The following is an 18,456-nucleotide window of genomic DNA, read 5'->3' on the forward strand; positions in this document are numbered from 1 at the left end:
CACACAATGTGTTGATGATTTTCCTGAACGAAAAACTTTAACTGTGAATAGTGTATTTTGTACATTAAGTTGTGAATAAGTGTATAAACTTATGTATTAATCTATGAATAACCTAAATTCTACTATGATTTGTTGTATTTATAAATAATGTTAATTAGTTGTATAAATATTGTGAATGACTTTTTTGGTTCATACAAGATGTTTTTTTATTTGTTATAATATTTGCATAAAATATTAAATTGTGAATCCACTATTATTAAGGTGTGAATTAAAGTTTGTTTTCTTATTTTTATAACAATTGCCTAAAATTGGTATGTATACCTCATGTTTTATAGCTTTTATATTTTGAATTGAGTTTAGAATATGTGTTATTATGTTCTAAAAAAATATTAATTTATGCTTTTTTATATTGTGGTTGTTATGTTTTAATGTTTTAGTTATTGTTTAGTATGTTAATGTTAGTTTTAATTGTTTTCAATAAGAAAATATAAGTTTTAAGTTGTGAATATATATGAATTTTATAAGTTTAAAGTTGTGAATGCATGCTTTTCAATAGTTTTAAGCTACAAATAAATGATGATTTATAAGTTTTAAGCTAAGAATGCAAGATTTTTGCACATATCTCGTTGTTTCAATGAAATACATAAGTTTTAAGTTTTAAATGCATACTTTTGTTATAAGTTTTAGGCTGTGAATGCATAATTTTTTATATAAATCTGACTGCGTCAATGAAAAAAACATAAATTTTAAATTGTGAATGTTATATTTTATCATGTTAGTATTTTCTCAAATAATGTGAATTTAGGTTTTTAAAAATATGAATTGTAATGTTTTAATGTTTCATTTATTGTTTAGTTATGTTAACGTTAGTTTAACTATTATAATAAGAAAACATATGTTTTAAATTGTGAATACATTGATTTTTATAAGTTTTAATCTATGATTACATGATTTTTTATAAGTCTTAAGCTGTGAATACATGATTTTCATACATATTTTATTGTTTCAGTGAAATACATAAGTTTTAAGTTGTGAACACATGAATTTTTTATAAGTTTTAAGTTGTTCATGCATGATTTTTTACACAAATCTTATTGTTTCAATGAAAAACATAAGTTTTAAGTTGTGAATCTATGATTTATTATGATTTTATTTAATTTTGAAAAAAGTATGTAAAATTTAAACTTTGAATATTTGTGTAAATAAATTTTTAAAGAAATACTAGCCTATAGATGTATAAATATAAGTCTTAAGTTGAAAATATGACTATAAATGTATAATTATTGTGCATTAAACTTTAAATTTATTATATTAAGTTGTGAATTTTGTGAATTGAACTGTAAATTGATTGTATTAACTTGTGAATTAACTGCATTAAGCTACAAATTTTTAATGAATTTAGTGCTAAAATATGAATGACTTATGTATGAATGTTTGTATTAATTTTTTTTGGAATTTGTTTTGTTGTATAAATATGTAAGAATATATTAGTTTTTATAATTATTTTGCATTAAACACTGAATACGTGAATTAATTGGTTTATTTAATTGTGAATATAGTATTTAAGTCTTCAATCAATGATTTTACAAACATATCTGATTTGAAAGGAATGATGATTGCGATGGTGGTACAAGTGGTCAGTAGTGACGTGTAGTAGTCGGTAGTGGTGGTAGAGTTTGAGTTTGACTACTTTGAATGTGTCAATTAATGTATAATGGATTGTATTATGCTTTAAATTTTATATAATAAACTAAAAATAGACTGTATTATATTGTATATATTATATAAATTTTATGTTAAAATATGAATGAATTTATGCATGAAATTATTAAACTGCATATTAGTGAATCAATATGTCCATTAAACTGTGCATATGGTATTTAAACATTAAATATGTCTTATAAACAATATATTTTTTTCATAAAAAATCAATAATTTAAGAGAGAAAATTTCAATTTGTCAAGGCATAATTCTTTTTTTTTTTAATTAATTTTTTATATTTTCCTACAAAAATGAAATTGTATATGTTAAAAATTACTGCCAAAGAAATAGGGGGCTACGATTTTTGTTATATTAAACTATGAATACAACCAGAAAAATCTCACTGGATTTGGTGTTTGTCCGGCCGGCGGTTGTTCGAAGATGATACGTCGACAGTCCGACGGTAGTCCCACGACAAGTGACAATTAGTTGTAAACTAGAGAACAGAAAAGTTTGCTTGATGCAATATAAATGTTGGATTTGTCCAAAATGTCTTTAATGAAAATATTAAAAATGGTTCTTAACCTTTTGGGGTAAAAGATTAGGTTGAATTAATTTGTTTAATTTAATGGATAATCCTAACATGCGTCGGTTAAATATTGAAGAGAATTAAGAAACTTTTGTTTTTCGCTTTGAAAAATTTCAATGCAAACATATTGAAGAGAATTAAGAAACTTTTGTTTTTCGCTTTGAAAAATTTCAATGCAAACACCGTAAATACAGGAGGACTCGAACTCGTGACCTTCATCCCTTAAATTACCAAGGCTTTAACCAATTGAGCTGAATGCTCTCTTGGTTTGTTCTTCCCTAAAATTAATTTATATAATAACAAAATCGTTAAAACATAAACAATAAATAAATTACAAAAAACATTTTTTTACATAATTTTTTCTTTTAGATAAAACAAAATGTATGTTAGATGTATTATAAAAATATAGTTTTTTTACAAACAATTTGTATGTATTTTCATGTATTTATTTTACGTAAAAAATACATTTTTATGTCTTTAAAAAATACGTTTTTGTATAAAAAATATTTTTTTTATGTCTTTGAAATAATAATAATTAAAACTACCAATGACATAAAAAATGTATAAATTATTTTGGGTCGTTAGTTCTAAAACCGTTTTTTCGGTTATATATATTAAAAATAACTTAACAATGATTTTGTTATGTATCTAAATAATTTATACGGTTTTTTTATGTCAAGAGTAGTGTTAATAATTGTTATTTCAAAAAGATATATCACTATTTCTTTTCATCTTCATTTTAACCATACGATTTAGAACTTGTGATTAAGATGAAAGACGTATTTTAAATAAGATATATAACCGAATAAGTTTTTTTGGTTTGGTATGATATGTTATTATGTTGTACTGGAAGGCAAATCGGTTTAAATAATATGATATATAATCGAATAGGTTTTTTTGGTATTTTAAATAAGATATTTAACCGAATACGTATCTAAAATAAGATATGTAACCGAATACGTTTTTCTAAATACATATAACCGGATACGTATTGTAAAAGAACATAAAAACAGTTTTCAGAAAATCGATTGGACCAAACCAAAAACATATTCGACCGATTTTTCCTTCCAATACAACATAATAACATATTATACCAAACCAAAAAAACCTATTCGGTTATATAGCTTATTTAAAATATGTTTTTAGTTATATGTATTTAAAAAATCATAAAAAAAACCTATTTGGTTATATATCTTATTTAAAATACGTATTTCATTTTAATCGCAAGTTCTAAATCGTATGGTTAAAATGGAGATGGAAAGAAAATAATGATATATCTTTTTGAAATAACAATTATTAACATTACCCTTGACATGAAAAAATCGTATACTTGAAAAGACGAAAAAGCCTTTACAAATTCAGTCCATAACGGCTGAATACTAACGAAGTTAGTAAAAAAGGCCATCAGTGCAAGTTTTGCAAACGACAATGACCATTTGCATAAAAAAAAATTAGCAGAGACTATTTTTTGCAAACCACATTGACCATTTTTGTTTTTTTTAACAACAAATATTTCATTAAAGAAAAAACAAAAGCTTAAGCAAGGCGCTCAAGACAAAGTTCATGAAAAACAAGATAAATGAGAATTACACCACATATGCTAGTTAAGAGCATTAAATTTAAATCTATTCTTAATCCAATTAAACGTAAGCATGCTGATATCATCAGCAATCGCCATTGAAGGTCGCCTCTCATTCCTGAAAACGCTTGCGTTTCTTGCTTTCCAGATCATCCGAATGGTGCAATAGATTAAGGACAATTTCAAATTTTGAGTATTTTTCTCACTGTTAACCTGATTGAGCATCATTTCCAAATCAAGAGATGAAAATGGTTGTTCTGGACAAATTCCAGACCATTCCACAAGCCACTTCCACAACGATGACACATAACCACAGGAAAAGAAAACGTGATCCAACCCTTCATCAAAATCATGACAAAAAGTGCATAAGTTGGACGATACCACTATACCTATACCACGCCTCATCAGGTTAGGAACCAAAAGAATCCTATTTTATATCATTCTCCAGACAAAACAATTGATCTTAAGCGGGATCCAACCAACCCAATTGAAAGAAGTTACCATAACATGATTCTCCATAAGAAGCTTTAAAGATCTGAACGAGAAATCTCATTTGCTATCAGCAGTCCAAGTCCACTTGTCATTATAAAAATGAAACTGAAAATTATTCAACATAGCAGTCAAGTCTGATAATTGCCTCATTTCACGCCCTCTCATTGTTTGTCTAGACCATTCCCAAAAGAAATGTTTCTTCATTCCAGCCCCCACACCCACTCTATCACTAATTAAGCAATCTTTAACAGTTTCAATTGCATAAAGATTTGGAAAGATCTCCTTAAGCTTTATGTCACCACACCAAACATCCTTCCAAAAGTGAGTTTTATCCCCTTTACCTATTACCCTTCTGAAAAATTATTCAACTCAATTCCTTTATCACAAAAATCCTAATCCAAATTTGAGATATCAAGCCAAACACCTTTTAAAGACTTTTTATCCAAGGGTTGGCCATCAATAAGCATAATATTATGAATGGCTTTGACAGAAGAGCACCACAAATCATCATACCCAACTCTTAACCTCCACCACCACTTTGCAAGAAGCGCCAAGTTTGCCGAGTCGAGACAACTCACTCCTAGACCCCCATTTTCTTTTGATTTCGCAACAACATCCCAAGAAACCCAATAAATTTTTTTATTAGCTTCATCTCCACCCCATAGAAACCGCCTTCTCAAACCATCTAGAATATTAATCACTTTCTTTGGAGCTCTAAAAAGAGATAAATAGTAGTAAAGCGGAAGACTATTAAGCACCGAGTTAACAAGAATGAGACGTCCACCAAAAGAAAGGCATTTCGCCTTCCAATTTGATAGTTTCCTTTTTTACTTTCTCAATCACCAGACTCCAATGCTTTGCTAGCTTCATATTGGCCCTAACCGGTAGGCCCAAGTAAGTGAAAGGGAGAAGGGATAACAATAGACTCACACTTCAAGATGCTAGCAAACCTATCAATCTCCAAAGAATTAACATTAATGCCATAAACTTTGCTTTTGTACAAGTTTACCTTCAAACCTGAGGCAAGAAAAAAGCATCAAAGTAACGTATTAAGATTAAAAAAGTTGGTTTCCGACCAATCTCCAATGAAAGTAACATCATTGGCATACATAAGATGCGAGATAGAAATGTTATTTAATGGAAGAGAAAACCCATGGAAGTAGTGAAGTTCACGTGCTCTTTCCATACAAACATGAAGTCCTTCCATAACAATAATAAAAAGAAATGACACTAGAGGATCCCCTTGCCTAACTCATCTAGTGACGTCAAACTCTTTTGTAGGCGAGCCGTTGACCAAAACCGAGGCCCTACTTGAAGAAAGACAGCCCCTAATCCACCTTCTCCATTTCCAACCAAAATCCATTTGATCCGAAATCGAGTCTAAGAACTCCCAACTCAAGGAGTCAAAAGCCTTGTCAAAGTCCACTTTGAAAATCAAGGTTTTTTTCTTACACTTTTTGGTCCATGTAATGATTTCATTAAGTAAAAGGGGACCATCCAAAATATTTCTACCTTCCACATAAGCGGTTTGTTCAGGATAAATAATTTTATCCAAAACTCTTTTAAGCCGATTAGCAAGAATCTTTGAGAGCACCTTGTATAAACACCCAACAAGGTTAATCGGCCTATAATCATTCAAAGAAAGCGGATCATTAGACTTCAGAATTAAAGAGATAAAAGAGGAGTTGCATCCTTTTGTCAAGATACCGGATGACTCAAAGTCTTTCACAAACATAATAACATCACCTTTTATCAAGTCCCAATAATTCTTTAAAAACTTAAATGTAAAACCATCGGATCCCGGCGCCTTATCATTTCCACAACACCAAATCGTGTCTTTAATTTCAATTTCGGAGAAAGAACTCGTGAGAAAATCCCTATCTCCATCCGAAATCTTCTTAAATTTATCACTTATAAGCTTCGGTCGATTATAAACGACTCTTTAAACTTCTTTGAAAAAAAATCCCACACCTCATTTTTGTATAAAAAAAATTATTTAACTAATTTTTGGGAAAAAAAATTGTTTATATTTGCCGAGTTTGTCTTCTAAACGAGTTAACAAACATTAATAGTCTTATCTTTACAACACTCAAAAGAATTGCAAAAAATTCTGGTTTGGAGGGCCACGCCCACCGCCTACCATATGTGGGTTTTGGGGGAGAAGGTGCATGTGACGATTACTTTGTTTTAAATTCCCCAAAGTGATTTGACAGACTTTCCACAAGGAGACGAAGAACAACACCTCCAACCTTCTCGATTGACCTCTGTTTTTCTCCTCAGGATTCACACCCCATACTAAACGTCCTGTTTGTGATCCTTCCTAATGGTAAACCCCGATCTAGTTTTACTTATTCGTCTATCCGTGTAAACACCCACTTATACGCAGCCTTTTTTTGTGTCTTTTTCTATGTTTATGTGGATATATAACTGTGTTGATTTACTTTCTGACACTGAGAAGAAGCTCTATAAGTCTGTAACTCATCCGTGTCTGAACGTTTCAGACACCAAAATCATAGTTGCTGATTTCCCGTATTTATTTGAATTTAATATTCCGTAACAAGAAATCTGAGCCCTTTCTAGACTTTCATAGTTTCATTTTGACTTTCTTAAATCTAGTTCGATTTTTGGGCCTTAGTATTCGATTACAAAGCATTTCGTTTCATTTATGCGAAATGGGTACTTAAAAGTTAGATAAATTCTTGAAATTTGAGGTTGCGTTTTCCTGAATCATTGAAGCTTCTCATCAATTCGATTCTTCGTTTCTACTTTTAGTACTTCTCTTTTGTGCATATATACAAAAAGCATTTAATTATCATTGGATTTTTAATAACTCTGTTGAATCTCATACATTATGCTTGAAGACCCTATAGGTGGTACTAGGGTAGTAGGGTGTCCAATTAAACTTATTATTATGATGAACAAATCTAGAGCGCTCATTAATATCTGATTTTCTGATTATTTAAAAGGTCAAAATGATGATATAAATGTGACTTTAACTCTGTCACTAGTTCTCGAATACATGAATATTTGATACCATTGTTGTCATGTTATTGACATGATTCACCAAACTAATGAATTATAAACCTTCTCTCATTTATTTTTTTCTTCCATTTACAGAAATGATTTATATTCATGCAATCAAAGTGTATGTAATGCCAATAGTTGAATCAAATCATTAGCACTGATTTTGGTTTTCTTCAAAGATGGAGCTAATTTTAATACTTTTACTACTTGGAACTTTGCATTTAGTAGCACCCGATGCTCAAGGTATATTCTCTTTCATATATATATATATATATATATATATATATATATATATATATATATATATATATTTGTATCTATTGTTAGGAATGAAATAAAACTTTTGAGATAATTTTATTATTTGTAGGAGATGCACTTTTTGAATTGAGAACTTCACTTAAGGCTTCACCAGATCAACTCACTGATTGGAATCAGAATCAAGTTAACCCTTGCACTTGGTCTAAAGTTAGTTGTGATTCAAATAATAATGTTTTTTCTGTGTAAGTAACTATAATATTCATTTATTTTTGATTAAATTTAGGTTTTCTTGTGTGATATTAATTTGATTTTATTTGCAGATCTATGTCTTTCATGGGATTTACAGGAACCTTGTCACCAAGAATACAAGTTTTGTCAAGGCTTACAATACTGTATGTGTAGAAAGCTTATCCACAATAAAATTATAAAATTGCAATTTTTCTCTCATTCTTTATTATTGGGTTTGACTTTTTTTCGTTGACTTTCAGTTCTTTACAAGGGAATCAAATAACAGGGGGGATACCTGAAGAATATGGAAACCTGAGTAGCCTCACAATGTTGGATCTTGAAAGCAATCAATTAAATGGTCAAATACCATCTTCACTTGGAAATCTAAAAAACCTTCAATTTTTGTAAGCAACACCTTATTTGCATATAAAGATAAAGAATCTTTAACATTCCATTGATACTAATTGATTGTTTTATTAATAATTTTTCTCATTTATTATATTTTTTAATGTGTAGGATCTTGAGCCAAAACAACCTTGAAGGACCTATCCCTGAATCACTTTCAAGTCTTCCAAATTTGACTAGCATGTAATTTAATTAATATTCTAAAAAGAGCAACATACTTAACATTTAACAAATCTAGTAGTTAATATTTCTAATTTTGTTAAGTGTCATTGTAATTTGTAACTTACTTTTTGAATGCAGTTTACTTGGTTCCAACAATCTGAGTGGTGAAATACCTGATCATTTATTTCAGCTTTCTAAATTCAAGTACGTATATTTTAACTTTTTAAAAAATAGAATTCTTAACTTTTTATTTATTCATGATGTTTTTATCTTGACATCTTATCACAGTTTTACAGGGAACAGGTTGAATTGTGGTTTTAATAACACCCACCCTTGTGCTTCTACTTCTGGAGGTATTTTTTTATAGCAGTGAAAATTGCTTTCTATTTGGATGAAATTTGCTATTTTTTTTTTTACATTTAACTAACCTTATTAAATTTAATGTTGTAGATTCTTCAAAGAAATCAAAGGCAGGAATTGTAATTGGAGTTATTGGTGGAGTTCTTTCCCTTCTTTTGGTTGGATGTTTGGTGTTATTTTTATGGAGGGGTAGACACAAAGGCTACAAACGTGAGGTCTTTGTTGATGTTGCAGGTGACTGTGAGCTTTTAAATCTTTTTTTTAAAAAGTTTTTTGATAAATGACCATTTTGCCCTTGTTTTCTTCATCTTCCTCAAGATACCCGAAAAAGAAAAGAAAATTCAGTCCAAAGCCCCATAATATATCAAATCTAAAGTGAAAACAAAACAAAATAAAAAAAAAATTGCACTTTTTGTCTCGTTAGTATGTTCTGTTCTTGATAACTCTTTAATGGTCCGATTTTTTTTAGGGTTTCATATCTCAAATCTATCGATATGACCATATTGCCCTTGTCTTAGTGATTTTCTTCATCTCCATTCTCCTCAATAAACCCTAAAATCAAACCATTTTCAACTAAACCTAAAATTAATAAAAAAAACAAAATAAGAAATCCTATCCTACCTATATAAGTGGGCTGAAAATTGCATTATTCGTCCGGTTCACATATATGAAAATGACCATTTTGCCCTTGTCTGTCCATTTTCATCTTCCCCAAAAAACCCTAAAATCAAACCAATTTCTACAAAAACCCCAATAACCATACATAAACTTAAAAACAAAACATAATCAAACTCAAAACAAATCCCAATTTAACTTTTCAATCCCCCTTCGCATATTCGTTTAAATTTCTTCCAACTCTCATTCCCCTTTTACTAATTTTTATTGTTTGACTTTTTAGGGGAGGTTGACCGAAGGATTGCATTTGGTCAACTGAAGCGATTTGCATGGAGGGAACTCCAACTTGCCACTGACAATTTCAATGAAAGAAACGTGCTTGGACAAGGAGGTTTTGGGAAGGTTTATAAAGGAGTTCTTGGGGACAATACAAAAGTTGCGGTCAAACGGTTGACCGATTACGAGAGTCCAGGTGGCGATGCGGCGTTTCAACGGGAGGTTGAGATGATAAGTGTGGCGGTTCACCGGAATTTGTTGCGGCTCATTGGGTTTTGCACCACCCCAACCGAGCGGCTGTTGGTGTATCCCTATATGCAAAACCTAAGTGTTGCATATCGCCTAAGAGGTACTTGTTAATTTGTTATGCTTATGCTCTTGTAAGAAACTCTATGGAATGTAATGACTCATTCCATTCCATTCCTTTCCTACAGACAGACTGACCAAACATGATCATGGAATGTAATGATTCATTCCATTCCATTTCTTTTCTATAGACTGACTGACCAAACATGATCATGGAATGTAATGACTCATTCCTTTCCTACAGACAGACTGACCAAACATGATCATGGATTGTAGTGACTCATTCCATTCCATTCCTACAGACTGACTGACCAAACATGATCATGGAATGTAAACATGATCATGGAATGAATGAATCATTCCATTACTTTTCTTATTCCATTTGTTTGTCATTCCATTACATCTAACCAAACACACCATTAGGTAGTGATTGGTTTGATGGAATTCGGGAAGGAATGGAATGGTTCATTCCATTGGAATCAAGAAAAGAAGTTTGTTTTGTTCTTTGTATGAATGGAATGAAAAATTGCAATATAAAACTTTATTCCATTTCATTTCTACAGACTGGCCAAACATGATTATGGGATGTAATGCCTCATTCCATTACTTTGCTCTATTCCATTTGTTCGTCATGCCATTTCATCTAACCAAACACACCGTTATGTGGTGTTTTGTTTGATGGAACTGGGGAAGGAATGGAATGATTCATTTCATTGGAATCAAGAAAAGAAGTTTGTTTTGTTGTTTTGTATGAATGGAATCGACCATTCTTGAAGGAATGTGATTCCTTCCATTTTTGTTAGTTTTCATTCCTTGGAGAGAGTTTTCTTTTGTATTTTTTTTATTAATTTTTTTTTATGAATTCATGGTTTTATTTTAAAGTACAGTTTTATTTTCTAAAAGTAACTATAAATACATTTTTATCGTAAATCTTATTTGGGCATTAATGAGCTTTTATTATGTTCATTCTCTTATATACCTGTAAATGAAAAATTCATCAATTATAATTAAATAATGTTATATAGCATACAGTTACATTTTATTCACATGCAATATAAAAAATTCATTTTTTTTTTCAAAAAAACTGAACAGACCATCAGTTTTAAGTTTACTAATCACTTAATATTTTCCAAAAAAATAGTTTTTGACCTGAAAAACCCCGATTATCAAACCCAACAAAAACCAAACACATAATTTTAATCTGGTTTGGTTTTCACTTCTACATTTCTTGAGTGTTTTTTTCATCTTTTCCTTATTAGCACATTACACAAGGAACAATAACATTTCTATAATCCCTAAAATTTTCAAACCACAATACCAAAAAAATTAACATTTCTATAATCCCTAAAATAACAAATTTTCACATTTCACAGAAATCAAACCTGGTGAAGCTGTATTAGATTGGATGACAAGAAAAAGAATAGCATTAGGAACAGCTCGTGGACTTGAATATCTTCATGAACACTGTAACCCTAAAATAATCCATAGAGATGTAAAAGCTGCTAATGTATTACTAGATGAAGATTTTGAAGCAGTTGTAGGTGATTTTGGATTGGCTAAATTGGTTGATATTAGAAAAACAAATGTGACTACTCAAGTGCGTGGGACCATGGGACATATTGCCCCTGAGTATCTTTCTACAGGGAAATCTTCTGAAAGAACAGATATTTTTGGTTATGGGATTATGCTTCTTGAACTTGTCACTGGTCAACGCGCTATTGACTTTTCAAGACTTGAGGAGGAAGATGATGTGTTGTTGCTTGATCATGTAAGATTTAAGATTTCTGTTTTTAGTTACTGTTTAATCCCAACATTTATTTTTTGAACAGAAAAGTCCCGAGTATCTAACTTTATATAATAATCTGTCATTATCTGTTGAAAAAAATAAGGACTATTTTGTTAATTTGGGCAAAATATAAATTAATCGGGACTTTTCTGTTCAAAAAATAGAAGTTAGAACTGGCCTAAAATATTGGGACTTTATCAGAGATTTCCCAAATATTGTTTTGATTATATAGGGCTTTTGACATAAAAGTCCTTAAGTTTGGCAAGTTTTGTCAGTTTTGTCCCTGTTCACTAAATGCCCAAAGTTTACCAAATTCTTTTCAATTTTTCCCTTGTTACATGTAACAGCAGGTTTCCAGGGACAAATTTGACAAACTTAACGACTTTCATATCAAATTTGAAAAACATACATATAAGATTTGTAAACTTAAAGGGCTTTTTTCGCAAATGTGAAAAACATACTTAGGGTAAAAACATAAAAGATTTGTAAACTTAAGGGTTTTTTGCAATTGTGAAAAACATACTTAGGGTAAAAACATGAAAGATTTGTAAACTTAAGGGTTTTTTGCAAATGTGAAAAACATAATTAGGGTAAAAACATGAAAGATTTGTAAACTTAAAAGATTTGTAAACTTAAGGGTTTTTTGCAAATGTGAAAAACATACTTAGGGTAAAAACATAAAAGATTTGTAAACCTAAGGGCTTTTTTTGCAAATGTGAAAAATATACTTAGGGGTAAAATAATAAAGATTTGTAAACTTAAGGGTTTTTTGCAAATGTGAAAAACATACTTGGGGTAAAAACATAAAAGATTTGTAAATCTAAGGGTTTTTTTTTTTTTTTTGCAAATGAGAAAAACATAAAAGATTTGTAACGAGGGCAAAAATGAAAAAACTTGGCAAGCTTTGGGCATTAACGAACAAAAAATCGTCATAGGGACAAAACCGACAAAACTTATCAAACTTAAGGACTTAAATGTCAAAAGCCCTTGATTATATGTATCTTGTTGTGTCTTGTTTGGAATAGGTACTGAGAATTTATCTAAATGCAAGAAATGTTAGCGTACTTTCATTTAGTTGTTTATTATTATACCTTTCATTTTTTTTTTCTTGAAAAGATATTATATTTTGAAAAAAAAAAACCAAATTATAGCATTATATTATTCTTATTATATGTAAAAATAGAGTAATCTCCATTTCTATTTCCTCTGATTGCTGAATTTTGTTTTCATCATATCCGATTATTACATAGGTGAAGAAACTAGAAAGGGAGAAGAGATTGGATGCGATTGTTGATAGGAATCTGAGCAAGAACTACAACATGGGGGAAGTGGAGATGATGATAAAGGTGGCGTTACTGTGCACCCAAGGGTCGCCGGAGGACCGCCCTGCCATGTCGGAGGTGGTGCGGATGTTGGAAGGGGAAGGGCTGGCGGAAAGGTGGGAGGAATGGCAGAATGTTGAAGTCACACGTAGGCAAGAGTATGATCGCCTACAAAGAAGATTTGATTGGGGAGAAGACTCCATTTATAATCAAGATGCTATAGAGTTATCCGGTGGCCGATGATTTTTCATCACCACCTTAGTACGTACATACATGTTATTTTTGTATCTATATCTGTATCTGTATCTGTATCTGTATCTGTATCTGTATCTGGTGGAAGATGAAGTTTGATCACCACCTTAGTGCGTATATTGGAATTTGTTTTGTTGTTTGTGGACTTTGTGTGTACAACTTTTAGAGTTTTGGTTTGTGATTATGATGAGTAGACACTAGTACATACAATTCTAGGATTGGATTATGATGATATTATTATTGTTGTCTTGTTGATGTTTACTTGTTTTTTTTTTTTTTGTGTGGATATGAAAGAAAGCTTGCTAAATTGCTTCATCCTAGAAATATCCAACATATTGCTTTTAGTTTGAGACTTCTTGTAATTTGCTTTAATAACAAGTTACCTTTCACTATTTGAAAAAGTTGTTCTCAAATACATGTAGTTGTGGTAGTATTGGAGGTGATTTTTTAAGATATATTTTTATAAAATTGGTAAAAATTTCAATGTGACAACAGTAAAAGGTCTTTATATCATTAACATAGTAGAATGGGAACACATTTTTGTGCAATGATTTTCGCAAATCAAATGTCCTAAATGTTCTTAATCAATTAAACATATACATGAGTGATATTGCTCAATATCCATATAATTTAGTTTCATATATTACCTTTATATCATGCATCACATTGTGCACCTCATCACCTGTCCATTAAATTCCTGATTAAAGGCTGATAGTTTTAGAATCAAATGTGGAATAACTATTTTTACAAACTGATATTCTTTTGGACTTTTAAAAAAAAATTAAAAACCACAGGGACCTTTTTTGCAGTTTTCTCAAAATTATTTTGTTATGCAGGTTACAGGTTGAGGGGGTGTGAAGTGGACGTCTAGAATTCAAAAATCAGAAAGCGCTCTTAACTTCGTATCCTTTCGATCTTGTTCCTTCGTACGCCATCAACTTCGCTGAACTCATCGCCATCTTTCTTTTCTTTAAGGTCAGATTCCTTCTTTCTCTAATTCTTTCTAGTTTCTTCATCTGGTTGATTCTTTCTATCCACTTTTTCTTTTTACTGCTTCATCGAACATTAGGGTTTATACGTTCTGTACCCTAGATGAACACTTTCACTGTTTATGGTTCTGACCAGTTTCTACAGAAATGGAAATCATTCCTCCTATGTTTGGAATCAGTTCATTTACTCCAGACAAATTGGCCAATTGAAGGACTAATTTCATTCAAGATTTTACATCACTCTTCCCATCTTCATACTCTTACCCTTTAACCTTGATTTCATTAGGGTGATTCGATTCCCCTGTTTGCTTTCAACCTTCTGCTTCTGAAAGTGTCGGTTAAAATGAGACCTCGACATTACCATGCTAATGTAATAAATCCGTATTCTATTTGCAGGAAAGGAGACATGAAGGTTAAGCTTTTGCGTATCCTTACAATATCACTTTTACATTTCAATTTTATTAGATTAATCATGTGACAACATGCTTCCATGATAGGCAATATTTTGATTATCTTTCTGTTGGATACTCTATATGTACAATCACTATTGGAGAAGAAATGAAAATAGGATAATATAATAAACAAATCAAGAAAGTGCGTTACTAAAATGAGATGCTTAAAAATTCATTGTTTCTGTTCTTTCTTAACCAATTTGCCTACAAAATTCCGGCGAACATATAAACAGAGTATGTCTTCCACCTTTCTTTTAATTTTTTTATAAAAGAAAAAGAAACATTTGATTTATGAATTATGGAAGGAATTGAAATTGTTTATTTTTTGTTTGTTGATGTATAGATGGCATGCAGTAGCTTCATGGACATGGGATGCTCAAGATGAGACATGTGGGATATGTAGAATGGCTTTTGATGGTTGTTGTCCTGATTGTAAACTCCCTGGTGATGATTGCCCACTAAGTAAGTCTCTCTTGGTTTTATTTTAAAATATAGTTTAGGGGTATTTTGGTCATTTAATAAAAAAAGGAAGAATGGAATTGAATCTCTTCCACAATCCATTCACACCAAAGAATGGTGAAATCCATCAGACATGGAATTTGAATGATTCTGACTGAATTGAATTCCATTAATTTGGCAACTAAACATGTGACGGAATGGAATCTCGAATTCCGATTCCGGTGTTATTTGTTTGTTTGTTTGTGTGTGTAGTTTGGGGTGCTTGCAACCATGCTTTCCATCTTCACTGCATTCTGAAATGGATAAATTCACAGACTCCCCAGGCACACTGTCCCATGTGTCGGAGGGAATGGCAGTTTAAAGAATGAGTCTCCACCGGAATTGGAATTCCATTCCATTCTCGCGTCTCATTGCAAATGACTATGTAATTCAATTCCTTGTAATTGACAAAATCGATGGAATTTGATTGTAATCTTCTTTCATTTCTATAAATGATTGAAATGCATTTTGTAAACCTATTATTGGTGGCATTGTAGTGTGTTGATTTTTTCTATTATGTAATTAATTTTTGGTAGTTTGCTTTGTGTTGATAAATTTATGTTATTAAATATGTACAAGTACAATTATTTTTTTATGTAAAAAGTTATGAACGAGAAACTAAAAAAATAATTTAAATATTTTTACAACTATTTAAATAAGTTTTGTGAACAAGAAAAAGTTATGAATGATTTTGTCATTTGTCATTATCTGCTTCCATATTCTATGACATATATACAATTACAAATAAAATTCCATTTTCTTTCCTTCATATTCCATTTGTTTTGATCCTTTCCAAAAAAAAAAAAAAAAAAAAAAAAAAAAAACTGCTAATATTATTATGTTTTCGAATCACTTTACACTTACAGTTTCCAACTTTTCAAACAAAGAAATGGAATTCCATTTTGTTTTCTAACAACCAAACATTTGAGACTTCAATTCCTCTATATTCAAATCAAAATATTCAAACAAATCAATGCCCACATCATATATATATTATTCTAAAACACTTGACACAACAAAAACTTGGACTCAGTCATAGTCAAACTTGACTGTTGACCAAAGGTGGTGAAATGACATGAAAGGAATGAAGAACTTGTTCCAAAATCATTCGTGTGTGATCATCAAGGGGTTTTTCAGGGTTGTCTGAGTAAGCAATGTTTAAAAGGTAGAGCTTCTTGGAGGCCACAAATGCTGCTGAAAATACCCTTTTTACCCCTCCCCTTGTGCTATCTAGCTTGTATTCAAATTCATACACTTGTACATCATCACCCTTTTGTCCCCCTCTCTCTGATGATGATATTATTTCTACATCTTTTGTGCTTTCCTGTATCAAATCAAGTTCCAAATCTTTCAAATTGCAACCTACTTTACTCTTTTTTAAAAGCTTTCTACATTTATCTTATGTATTATAATAACAATGTATATACATTTCTTTCCCCATTAATATAAATATGGAACAAATGAAAGATTACCTTGCGTTTCTCAGCTTGAATAAGCTTATTAGCAACGAATTGAGGATCTCCAAACTCACGAAGACTGGTGAGACGAACTGGTGTTACAACAACCCCAATATTGTTTCCTCCTTTACTTGGATCTTCAAACAATGCAGTCGCACCTGCTTTTTCAACCTATCAATCAATCAATTTCACGGAATGAATCAAACCAAAAACAAACCCTAGAATGAGTGAAGTAGAGTAGTAGAAGAATCGAACAGACCTTTGTCCAAGGTGTGGGTCTGAGGAGTGTGAACCCCTCGTTCGTATCTGTATAGCTTTCGAGCTCTAAGTATTCTTGCGTTTGAGCCCAGGTGGATGTGGAAGATAAAAAAGGAGAAATTGGTGATGCGATTATGGTTAGAATTGAGATGTTCAACAGGTTTCTTCTGGTTGGCTGAATCGGCAAGCGATTGTTGTGATTTGATGATGTGGGTCGTTGAAGATTAGAAAGAGGAGGAGAGTGGGGGGATGTTGAGTTTGATGCATTGACGATGGTTGGTTGTGTTGTAGGATTAATTTTGACCAAGGAAAAACAAGATGAAGATATCATCTTCTGGGAAAGATGAGTCTTGCCGTTGGGATTTGGTGGAACTTTCTCATATCCGTTTTTTATTGTTGCCAATTTGTATATGTTTTGGCTTTAAATCTTTTTTGTATGGTTACATTTTTGATTTATGTTGAAAACACAAAAGAATTAGTTTGTATGTATATTGTAGTCTAGGGCGACAAAAACTAATTAAAATATTGAACCGAACCGAATGAGTAGTCTTTATGTTAATATGAGAAGGTTAGAGTAGTCTTTATGTTAATATGAGAAGGTTATCGATATTTACATACTTTATTTTTTTTTTTAAATTTTTTTTAGGATAATGAATTAAAAGGATAATATATTTTTCGATTTGTACATATTTGGTCATTGAGTTTTTTTTCGTCCACATTTACCCCTTCAACTTGTTAAACTGTACATATTTAGTCATAAGCAATCAAGTAGTCGAGATCACAATGAAAATAAACATCAAAAGCCCCCAAATACCTCATTAATGATTGTCTCACGTAAGATGTCGTGAAAAAACCCTTAAGAAATAATTCATAAGTACTAAATGAGTATAAACACAAAAATGACTTATTTTGCAATATATATATATATATATATATATATATATATATATATATATATATATATATATATATATATATATATATATATATATATATATATATAGAAGGTGAGGTTCAATAGAAAACCATAATTAACCAATGAATCAAGAAACCAATCTTTTTTTCAACTTTTAGAACTTATTTTTTATCCAAAAAAAAAAAACTAAAAATACAGAAATTCATAACTTTTTATCCTTTTTCCAATGATATCAAATTCGATTTTTTTTTATTTTTACGTCAAATTCACAATGTGAATATTTGAAAATTCACAATGTGAATCCGGATTCACACGGTGAGTCCAAAAAATATTTTTCACATTCACAATGTTAATATATGAATTTAGATATTTTTAGATTTTTTTTCGATAAAGAATAAGCTCTAGAAATTGAAAAAAAGATTTGGTTACTTGAAAAACCAATAATTATGGTTCTCTATTGAACTTTTATATATATATATATATATATATATATATATATATATATATATATATATATATATATATATATAT

The 18,456-nt window shown here is 30.6% G+C and overlaps 4 protein-coding genes across 4 annotated transcripts; 2 read left to right on the plus strand and 2 right to left on the minus strand.

Annotated features, from left to right (window-relative positions):
- Positions 1-3,890: 3,890 nt before the first annotated feature.
- Positions 3,891-6,096, minus strand: LOC145111633 (uncharacterized). The gene is made up of 5 exons (XM_079047896.1): positions 5,874-6,096; positions 5,312-5,378; positions 4,797-5,075; positions 4,507-4,713; positions 3,891-4,296 (listed from the first exon to the last, which is right to left on the minus strand). Exons 1-5 carry the CDS (start codon positions 6,094-6,096, stop codon positions 3,891-3,893), a joined length of 1,182 nt encoding a protein of 393 aa, XP_078904022.1.
- A 345-nt stretch (positions 6,097-6,441) lies between these two features.
- LOC145117712 (putative LRR receptor-like serine/threonine-protein kinase At5g10290) lies at positions 6,442-13,610 on the plus strand. Its single transcript, XM_079054024.1, has 12 exons — positions 6,442-6,687; positions 7,479-7,628; positions 7,753-7,885; positions 7,964-8,035; positions 8,132-8,275; positions 8,388-8,459; positions 8,577-8,642; positions 8,727-8,791; positions 8,889-9,032; positions 9,697-10,038; positions 11,369-11,763; positions 13,032-13,610. Exons 2-12 carry the CDS (start codon positions 7,565-7,567, stop codon positions 13,344-13,346), a joined length of 1,812 nt encoding a protein of 603 aa, XP_078910150.1. The 5' UTR covers positions 6,442-6,687; positions 7,479-7,564; the 3' UTR covers positions 13,347-13,610.
- A 1,521-nt stretch (positions 13,611-15,131) lies between these two features.
- On the plus strand, positions 15,132-15,829 carry APC11 (anaphase-promoting complex/cyclosome 11). The gene is made up of 2 exons (XM_079047897.1): positions 15,132-15,258; positions 15,508-15,829. The coding sequence occupies exons 1-2, from the start codon at positions 15,132-15,134 to the stop codon at positions 15,621-15,623; spliced, it is 243 nt and encodes an 80-aa protein (XP_078904023.1). The 3' UTR covers positions 15,624-15,829.
- A 280-nt stretch (positions 15,830-16,109) lies between these two features.
- Positions 16,110-17,447, minus strand: LOC145111707 (Photosystem II reaction center PsbP family protein). Its single transcript, XM_079047964.1, has 3 exons — positions 17,011-17,447; positions 16,767-16,922; positions 16,110-16,618 (listed from the first exon to the last, which is right to left on the minus strand). The coding sequence occupies exons 1-3, from the start codon at positions 17,338-17,340 to the stop codon at positions 16,334-16,336; spliced, it is 771 nt and encodes a 256-aa protein (XP_078904090.1). The 5' UTR covers positions 17,341-17,447; the 3' UTR covers positions 16,110-16,333.
- Positions 17,448-18,456: the final 1,009 nt, after the last annotated feature.

This window comes from Lactuca virosa, chromosome 5 (assembly GCF_052849685.1).
Source record: "Lactuca virosa cultivar CGN04683 chromosome 5, Lactuca_virosa_CGN04683_v6, whole genome shotgun sequence".
Classification (NCBI taxonomy): Eukaryota; Viridiplantae; Streptophyta; class Magnoliopsida; order Asterales; family Asteraceae; genus Lactuca; species Lactuca virosa.

What these genes read in the sequence shown, in the direction of transcription:
- APC11 (XM_079047897.1), top strand. Translation starts at nt 15,132, where the DNA reads ATGTATAGATGGCATGCAGTAGCTTCATGGACATGGGATGCTCAAGAT. An exon ending in TGGTGATGATTGCCCACTAA is followed by an intron (nt 15,259 to 15,507) that starts GTAAGTCTCTCT and finishes TTGTGTGTGTAG; the next exon opens with TTTGGGGTGCTTGCAACCAT.
- LOC145111633 (XM_079047896.1), bottom strand. Translation starts at nt 6,096, where the DNA reads ATGTTTGTGAAAGACTTTGAGTCATCCGGTATCTTGACAAAAGGATGC. An exon ending in AATTCTTTGGAGATTGATAG is followed by an intron (nt 5,076 to 5,311) that starts GTTTGCTAGCAT and finishes ATCTCTTTTTAG; the next exon opens with AGCTCCAAAGAAAGTGATTA. An exon ending in GGCCAACCCTTGGATAAAAA is followed by an intron (nt 4,714 to 4,796) that starts GTCTTTAAAAGG and finishes ATAATTTTTCAG; the next exon opens with AAGGGTAATAGGTAAAGGGG.
- LOC145117712 (XM_079054024.1), top strand. Translation starts at nt 7,565, where the DNA reads ATGGAGCTAATTTTAATACTTTTACTACTTGGAACTTTGCATTTAGTA. An exon ending in TTGTGCTTCTACTTCTGGAG is followed by an intron (nt 8,792 to 8,888) that starts GTATTTTTTTAT and finishes TTAATGTTGTAG; the next exon opens with ATTCTTCAAAGAAATCAAAG. An exon ending in GGTCTTTGTTGATGTTGCAG is followed by an intron (nt 9,033 to 9,696) that starts GTGACTGTGAGC and finishes TTGACTTTTTAG; the next exon opens with GGGAGGTTGACCGAAGGATT.
- LOC145111707 (XM_079047964.1), bottom strand. Translation starts at nt 17,340, where the DNA reads ATGATATCTTCATCTTGTTTTTCCTTGGTCAAAATTAATCCTACAACA. An exon ending in GACCCACACCTTGGACAAAG is followed by an intron (nt 16,923 to 17,010) that starts GTCTGTTCGATT and finishes ATTGATTGATAG; the next exon opens with GTTGAAAAAGCAGGTGCGAC. An exon ending in TTCAAGCTGAGAAACGCAAG is followed by an intron (nt 16,619 to 16,766) that starts GTAATCTTTCAT and finishes GATTTGATACAG; the next exon opens with GAAAGCACAAAAGATGTAGA.